Source organism: Saccostrea echinata, unplaced genomic scaffold (genome assembly GCF_033153115.1).
Source record: "Saccostrea echinata isolate AGI-Se365-2 ecotype Australia unplaced genomic scaffold, CSIRO_AGI_Sech_v1 ptg000016l, whole genome shotgun sequence".
NCBI lineage: Eukaryota > Metazoa > Mollusca > Bivalvia > Ostreida > Ostreidae > Saccostrea > Saccostrea echinata.
The window spans coordinates 2,807,962-2,817,426 of record NW_026889765.1 but is presented as its reverse complement, the minus strand read 5'-3'; the positions used below and the strand labels follow the sequence as shown (position 1 = coordinate 2,817,426).

At 33.9% G+C, this 9,465-nt stretch overlaps 1 protein-coding gene across 1 annotated transcript; it reads left to right on the top strand.

Moving 5' to 3' along the window:
- Positions 1 to 24: 24 nt before the first annotated feature.
- Positions 25 to 8,930, top strand: LOC133188344 (uncharacterized). Its single transcript, XM_061323725.1, has 4 exons — positions 25 to 257; positions 1,652 to 1,762; positions 1,971 to 2,093; positions 8,592 to 8,930. The coding sequence occupies exons 1-4, from the start codon at positions 80 to 82 to the stop codon at positions 8,789 to 8,791; spliced, it is 612 nt and encodes a 203-aa protein (XP_061179709.1). The 5' UTR covers positions 25 to 79; the 3' UTR covers positions 8,792 to 8,930.
- Positions 8,931 to 9,465: the final 535 nt, after the last annotated feature.

Sequence of the window (9,465 nt, the reverse complement as noted above, 5' to 3'; positions counted from 1 at the left end):
CAATGCCAATGTAACCCTACGAAACTAAACTTTAGACATCTGTTCTATGCCAAGGGCATAGGATAGAGAGCTCCTGAAAATGCCTGGATATGGTTTACAGGGGTTTCCTCCAGAATTTAAGAAAAAATATCGGCGACAAATATTAGAAGAACCCACAGAATGGGACAAAGTTGGGAAAATGCATTTGTTCTTTGGTGACATTAGAACTAATACAACCAAAAAAATGTACATTCTTGGCAAAGCCGGATTTATATATGGTAAAGAAGTTTAAAGTTGATTATATTTTAGAACTAACTATCTAGTTTTTTTAATATAATAAATATGTATTAAATTGAAGTAAGAGGTTATGTGCATAAACACGAAGCTGTTTTGGGATGATATGCCTATACAATGACTAACATGACCAGCTGCAGCAATATTTACACACTTGTTCATCTGATTGAGAAATTTTGGACAGACAAACCAGAGAGCTACAGATGATGAGCCAAGCATTGTAAAAACCTTTGATTTATGGCCAAGTTATTTTGTCGATCAACGCTTATGTCATTTCTGGTATTATATATAATATTATATGGCATTGTGTTCCCTCGCTTAAACTTTTGGTATATCCTGGAAGCAATAATTGCATGCATGTCAATGTTCATTATAAGTTGCCAAGCCAAAAAGAGCAAATGATTTTATCAGACAATTCAATTCTATAACTAGTTCCTGTTTCTTTAAGCAAGATTTGTATTTCCCGTGATGACTGAGTGAAAGTAAATTAAAATATAGAGTTGCAAAAAAGTATAAAAGAAATGCTGATTCCCGTTTTTATGTCCCTGCCATAAAATGACCGTGGTATATAAGTGTTACCCTGTTTCGTCTTGCTGTCATTCCGTCATCATTCACTTTCTGTTCATTATCTCTGTAACAGTTGCACACAGTCAGCTCAAATTTGACATATGGAAACGCCATAGAAATCTGCAGGTCAAGTTTAAATTTGGTGATGGTCAAATGATTTTTGACAGAGTTATCCCAAGTGGCTTCTAAAATGGCTATACCCATGGATATTGTAGAAAAGCAGTTAACGTTACTGTAGATTTTTGAGTGAAAGTGATAGGCAGGAGAAGGTGTAAAAAGGTAGTCATGCATTTTTCCCATTTAACTTAATGATTTAAGAAGATAACAGTGATTTCTATTCATTAGTACTTTGTTGTCTTTGAACTACAAGTTTTTTGAATTCCTGGTATAAATAAATTGTTGAAAATGAAAAAGAAAAACTCAATGTTTAAACATTTATACAATGCAGTTTTCTCAATGCATGTCCATAAAACATTTATAAATGTATTACATGTATAAAGGATCCTTAAAGTGTCTTACTTGCAACCTAAACATTTTTTCCATTTTCTATGAAAAATTATGGCCTACCTAAAAAAATGGAAGAAAGAAGAAATCGTGTTAAATAATGAAGAGTTCATGTTGGGTTTTCAATGATGAAATCATATTTAAAAAGAGACACTTTAAAGATCCATCAAATAAAATTATGGAGATAATTAAGATATATTTCTAATGGGAATTGTGTATTGAATATGCACACAGTCATTAAGCAATTCTGAATATTACTGAGTGGTATGAAAAAGTCTTAAAAAATTACAATTTTTTCTATTCACAGGGGTGTATTTCTCAGTGGCAGACTGCTACCTGTTACCCCATCCCAAAAATCCTGGATCTCGTACTGCACGCTATTTTGCACAACTGTTGGCAAGAAATGTACCTTTGTCAAGTAAGTTCAGTGATATTCTATATACTTAAGGCTGATAATGCAAAGTAATTATATAAGAACACACACATTTAATAGGGCCTTTCTGAACACATCACTGGGTTTTGAGAAATTAAGCTTGGCATGAAGTAATTTTTCACTGAATTATGGTACAAAATCTTAACTAAATTTATTTGAAATATATTACATACATGTACATTTCTTTTTTCAGTGTTTTCTACATTATTCTTTGGAGCTTCATGGTATGCCTGGAATACATACTTTGACAGAGATAATTTATATGGGGTGTTTTTTGCTGCCAATGCCACCTGGGCTGTAGTTAAAGGCCCCATCTGTAAGTAGCTAAAACTGATTTTTTTCAAAAGTAGGTCAAACTCCAATGTCATAAGTAACTAAAATTAAAGTATTTCAAATGTAGGTCAAACTTCAAGGTCAAGGTCAGGAGTTAAAAAATGTTGGTATCTAAAGAAAGGTCACAAGTGAAATATGAGAAACTAGGGCTGTCACGGTTCCAAAATTTTTCGGGTCGGGTCGGTTCTGTAAATTTTCGGTTCGGTTCCGGATTTTTCAGGTCGGGTATTTAAATCTATTTTAAACCTTAATTTCATGAATTTAACTTGAAAAATCTTTATTTGTTACATTAAATTTACATTGAAAACAAGTCTTAACCATGCCAACGTCTAGACATCGGTGACTTGGCCTACTATTAGCCACAACCTGACCATTCCTGCTCGTTTTGATAATTATCTAATACTTCCGTGACAAGTGTTTTGTCATGGAATGAAGTAGATTTCAGTTGTGATGTTCATTTATCACTGTTATCGTAATCATTCCTTTGATTTCGTCGCCATTTTTTGTATTGAACAGACTCTAATATATAAACGAGACCCGAACCGAAATCCGGAAAAATGGAACCGGAACCGAACCGAACAACTTGGACCGCGGTTCTCGGTTATTTCGGGTACTCGTGACAGCCCTATGAGAAACCCTTGTACCAACCATTCAAAAGTTATAGTCCAGGTAAAAAATTTTTTCAAAAGTAGGTCGAAATCCAAGGTCAGGAGGTGAAAAATGTTGGTACTCAGGGAAAGGTCTTGTTTCAAGGAATATATCTGTGAAATATGAAAGCCCTAGCTCTAATCATTCAAAAGTTATGACCAAGGTTGAAGTTGTTGTGGACAAATAGACAGAGGGACAGACCAAAAACTATATGCATCCGAATCTGTGATTACAGGGGCATGAAAACAAATTATTGATTTTCGAATCTGTGATAAAAGGGGCATGACAACAAATTATTTACTTTAGACAATATGAATAAATCAGATTCCGATTTAATTCTTGTATACATATTTACAGATAAAATTGATCATCCTAAATTGTGATATCTCCAGGGTTGCAAATAATATAAATATAAACATTTAAACTTGATGGGCTATATTGACCCCCAACTTTACAAGTTTTACTAGCCTAAATTAGTATTTGGGACCCACATTTAAAAATTAAAAGTCAAAAACAATTACATAGAAGAACAAACTCTTTTTCATATGTTGTTTTACTTAGTCAAATTTATTTCACCTATCAGAATCCAGTGCTGTGGTTTCATCAGTATTCGTGAGCATCACTTTTTGTGGATTTAGTGAAGTGCACACAGTTTTGAGAATACATTTTGAGGATACACAGTTTGTGAAAAATGGTCATCAGTCATACCAATGAATTTTTGTTTTGGTCAATTTTTTTTTTTTTTACATCAGAGTTATTACTTATTTTGGTATGCTTCAGCTGGAACTTCACACCTTTACATTGGCACAAGTAGTAAATCTTTAAAACAATATCAGTGATTGGGAAGGGCTTGCGCCATGCACCATAGTCGCATTGAAGTGAAAATTGGCGTATTAAATCAACCATTGGTGGCACCAAGGTGCGCATTCAAATTTTAGCGATATTAGTTGGAAATATATTGCATACAACTTTCTTGCTTGTTTTACTTTCATTTTAAATGCAGTCATTTTAATACAATAAATCTCATTGGTTAAAACCCAACAAAAACTGTTTCCTGTTACATGAAGTGCTTTATAAAGTTTATTTAGGACATCAAAGGTACATTATCTCACTCATTTCCCATTTTTAATTGAGATTTTGACGTTATTGATCCAAAATATGAGAAAATTATATTGTTTGCGGGTTCCATTAAATGTGAAACACTCCATACGTGAAAAATAAGATTTGGTTAATAAAGAAACATGTTTCCTATCCTATTTCACATTTTGTGTGTCATTTTGTTTTTTCTTGAAATGGCCCATCAGAATATATATAGATGGCCCATTCATTTTCAAAATGGCCCATTAAAAACTTTGACAGTTGGACCATAGTCCCATTGACCTTTATGGCCTAGCTTCCCAATGACTGCAATATACAAGTGAATATACTCTTATATATTTCACTTAAGGACCCTATATACACCAATGAAAAATGTTTTTTAGGCTCTGAGAAAATTATATCATATAAAGATATAAATATGGAGTTCATCTATTTAATTTTCAACATAGGGTACCTGCCATTTATCTCCAGGAAAAATATTCAAAGACGATGAATTGTTGGTGAACTGAAATCACTGTTGCTTACTTAAATGGCAAAAATACATGCAAATAAGGCGTTCATTTAATTCAACTAGACCAAATGAAATGTTCAGAATGTTTGAATTGATTACAAATTGAATAACAAATTTAGATTTCAATTTATTCCATTTTAGATCTAAGGGCAGATCACTCTAACTGCATAAAAATAGCATGGAATTGGAACTCTTTAGTGTGCAGTGTATAGAGGGTTCTTAAATCTAATTTATTTGTATTGAAAAAATTTGGAACCTTTGAATTCCATATTGCCACTTCATCTGAGCCCAATAGAAATAAATAGTAAATATGTAGTTAAAACACATGTATAAAGTGAATTCTCCGGGATATTTAATAGAATTTCAAGTTTTTTTTAATACATTAGAAAGACATGAGAGAAACCATTTTCATGAATGATACACACAACATGTTGTTACTGGACTTGATTGTGACACCCAGACTCACCCTTTTACTTGTATATCTCCAAATATTGACCAATATTTTTTTTAACTCACCTGAACAAAGTTGAGGGGAGCTTATGTAATATCCTTGGCGTTGGTGTCAACGCCCAGGTTAAAGTTTTTGGAGTAGATTTCTTTTTAAGTACTTCTATGCCCTACATTAATCAGAGATGCATGGAAGTTTCATTGTACCAGTCAAGGTTTCAGATGCTGTAATTTCAGCTAAAGATTGACCAGGTTAATGTTTTGGGAGCAGGTTAAAGTGTTTGGAGCATGTTGAAGTTTATGGTGCAGGTTTCATTTCCAAGTAACTATAAGCCCTATATTGACCAAACTTGCATGGATGATACATCTAAGGGTACACATTTCCAGGCTTGCTTTGGATGCTGGATCTGACCTATATTTTCCAGATGAGTGAGTAGATTAAAGTTTTTGGAGCAATTTCTTTCTTAAGTGACTATAAGTGCTATGTTAACTAACTTTGCACTGAAGATACATTTATTGACAGGCCTGTAGCAACCTTTTCAAAAAGGGGGGGGGGGGCAACTTTGGAAAAAAATCTGAAAAGCAAAACAAAAAAAACCCAATTATCTCTCCCAGTCCTTTATACAACAACAAAAAGTGGGGGGGCATCTTAAGGAAAATTTACTATAGCAGAATACTATACCCCTTTCCTCACATTCTATGAGCCTGATTGATGCACAATACTAGAGTTGCTTCAGATGCTGAATTTGACATATATTTTCCAGAAAAGTGACCAGGTGAAAGTTTTTGGAGCAGGTTCATTCCCAAGCAACTGTAAGACCTACCTGGAATAAACTTGCATGGATGATGCATCTAGGGATGAACCTATCAGACTTGCTTTAGATGTGGATCTGAATGACCATAAGAAATTTTTTAGAGCAGGTCCATTCCCAAGTAACTTTAAGACCTACCTGAATCAAACTTGCATGGATGATGCATCTAGAGATGCACAACACTACTAGATATTTAGTTTAGCGTGGGGCCTTGTGTTACTTAAAGACAACATTCATTGAGGTGAGCTCTGTAATCTCCAATTACCCATGTTTCAGATCATTTCATTTCAAATCAAATATATATATTAAGTTCAAATATTTCTTGCTACTTAAAAGTTTTTTTTCGAAAAAACTAAGTATGTGATGGTAGCATGGAGTAAATGAATATTGTACCAGTCTGTAAATAGCAAAACCTGACATTGACACATACACACACACAAATTAAATTTTTTAATGAGTACTCAACTATTGTTTGAGTAAAACATCCTACTATTCCACTAAGCTGTCTTAGAAAATTGACATCCATACTACGAGGTAAATACTTTGAAAATCATCCAGAAATTTAATCTTAAGGCACTTGAATCTTCTTTTGAATTTGTTTTTAACCTGTATGATCTATAATTTCTGAACTAAGTAACGTAAAAAAAATGAAGTCCATACTTCTAGGTAAATACTTTGAAAATGATCCAGAAAGAACTATGTACGGTACTTGCATATTTTCACCCCCACAAAATTCATATTTTGAAAATTTCTTGAAATGTGCTGAAATATATATATTGTAATAGAAATCTAAATTAACAAAAAATATTATAGTTTCAAAGTAGGTTATTGGCAATTTTTAGCTCACCTCAATGAAGTTGGGGGAGCTGATGTAATACCGTCGGCGTCTCAGGTTAAGGTTTTTGGAGCAGTTTTCTTTTCAAGTACTTCTATGGCCTATATCAGTCAGAGATGCATGGAGGATGCTTCTAGTGTGTTTCATTGTACCAGTCAAGGTTTCAGATGCTGCAATTTCAGCTAAAGAATGCCCAGGTTAATGTTTTTGGAGCAGGTTAAAGTTTTTGGAGCAGGTTAAAGTTTTTGGAGCAGGTCTCATTTCCAAGTAACTATAAGCCCTATATTGACCAAACTTGCATGGATGATACATCTAAGGATGGACACTACTGGACTTGCTTCGGATGCTGTATCTGACCTACATTTTCCAGATGAGTAACCAGGTTAAAGTTTTTGGAGCAGATGTCATTTCCAAGTATCTATAAACCCTATATTGACCAAACTTGCATGGATAATACATCTAAGGATGCACACTACTGGACTTGCTTCGGATGCTGTATCTGACCTACATTTTCTGGATGAGTAACCAGGTTAAAGTTTTTGGAGCAGATGTCATTTCCAAGTAATTATAAGCCCTATATTGACCAAACTTGCATGGATGATACATCTAAGGATGCACACTACTGGACTTACTTGAGGTGCTGGATCTGACCTACATTTTCCGGATGAGTAACCAGGTTAAAGTTTTGGAGCAGATGTCATTTCCAAGTAACTTTAAGCCCTGTATTGACTAAACTTGCATGGATGATGCATCTAAGGATACACTACTGGACTTGCTTCGGATGCTGGATCTGACCTACATTTTCTGGATGAGTAACCAGGTTAAAGGTTTTGAAGCAGATGTCATTTCCAAGTAACTATAAGGCCTATCTGAACCAAACTTGCATGGATGATGCATCAAGGGACGAACAATCTCAAACTTGCTTCGGATGCTGGATTTGACTTACATTTTCTGGGTGAGTGACAAGTTTTAAGTTTTCAGATAAGTCTATTCCCAAGTAACTGCAAGCCCTATCAGACCAAAATTGCATAAATGTTGCATCTAGGAATGCACACTCCTAGATTATTAGTTAGTGTGGGACTTTGCCTTACTTAAAGACAACATTCGTTGAGGTGAGCCCTGTAATCTCTGATTACCTATGTTTGTTTCTATGACGTCACATACTATTCAGATTTTGTGTTATTTTTCGGAAAGAGGAAAAAAATGGACAAAATTTGTTCAATGTTTACTATAAAATTTAAAGAGCGCAGACCTGCTCCAGAACAATATTTACATATTTCATTGATATTATCATTCTACACATTATATCAAAATATTGAGTTGGAGCAGACCAGAGCTCGGTAACTTTTACTCAAAATATAGACATAATATACACCTTTTTCTGTATAAATCATGGAAATTTTTGAATTTACTCCATTTTCCTTATGTCTTATCTAACATATGGTGTCAAGGCTTATGAAAATATTCAGTGCTTTGAAGTCTGCAGATATCCCCCTGTTTTAGAATGTAATTATATGTTTCTTCGTCAGAGTTTCATTTTGGGGGCAAATATTTATCATTACCGAATATAGTCCTTTAGTCTTATGGTACTTGAATCTTGTTTTGAATTTGTTTTGAATCTGTATGTCAGATGTATAATTTCTGAACTAAATAAGATTCTAGATAAGAATCTTAGATGGTTACCTTGCCTGACTCACTTCCCAAAGCTTCACTCTGATCATGTGAAGGTTGTCAGCTATTCACTTAGCAAAAGTCTTCAAACTACAAAAGTCTTCAAACTACATAGGATGGGACGTTAAATGGGGCCCCGTGTCAAGGATAACAACCCCCTTGGCACGTAAAAGATCGTTTTTTTGGTTCTCGAAAAAAGAGTAGGCTCACTGGGGGCCGCCAGAGAAACCCAAAATATCTTTCAATCCTGAACATAACTTTTCACCGCTGAAATATGGCTGAAATATTGCAGACTCGGCATTAAACAAAATCAATCAATCAATCAATCAATCAAAGTACATATACAAACATATTAAAATTGACATACCTTTGTACTTATTTTCTGCAAACTGCTGTTTGTGGAAAGAAAAATATCATATTTTGTCTCTCCATTATCCAAATAATCTTTTTATTTTACAGTGAAGAAATACAAAAAGATGCACATCTTCTGGCCAATGGCTTTTTTAATGGGGCTCATTCACGTCAGTGGTTATGAGAAAACTGTCCCAACTTGGCCATCAGGTACAGCCGTGCAGTTTTGCAATCCAAGGCATTACGAACAAGATCTCTTTGGAAATAAGATAAGACCAATGCCCGGAGTTTCCTATGATATTGACTGAAATGGATATGATTTTATCAAAGATGACAATACTATGAACTTTCAAGTACATTTTTTTCTGGTGTTTTCTCATTTGAATGTACATATAATTTTAGAGATTGGGAAATTAAATGAGTAACACATTAAATTTAATTATCTTACTGACTTATCATCTTGTTTGGGGGTCATTTCATAGGGTTGTATGTACATGTTTAAGAATGACAATCTTTTTTTTTCATGCTGCATTCTTCTCATGGTAGCTTACATTTAATATTGGATGTTCATTATGAATGGATCTACTGTACACAGGTTAAATTCTGTCCCCACTTTATTTTTGCACCATTGGTCCTTGTTCCAAGTGGGTAAATTTAAATGGAGCAAATTCAAACTAGATATGTCCATAGGACATGAATGCCCCGCAAAGTGAATATTAGTAATGCAACAGTAAAATTTGTATTAGTGTATGAAGTTTGATGAGAATGTCTTGAATAGTTTCTTTAAAATTGAAATTCTATAATTTCAGGTATAGATGATGAATTCTCATAAAATTATGTATAACTTGCATAAGCTAACATAAAATATCATAAATGGTTTCTTTAAAACTAAGCAAAATGTAAATTAAAGAAAAGTGAGATCAAGGTCACAGGAAAGTGCAAGGTCAAATGTTTTTGATACAGTTGAATAGTTCTCACTGTA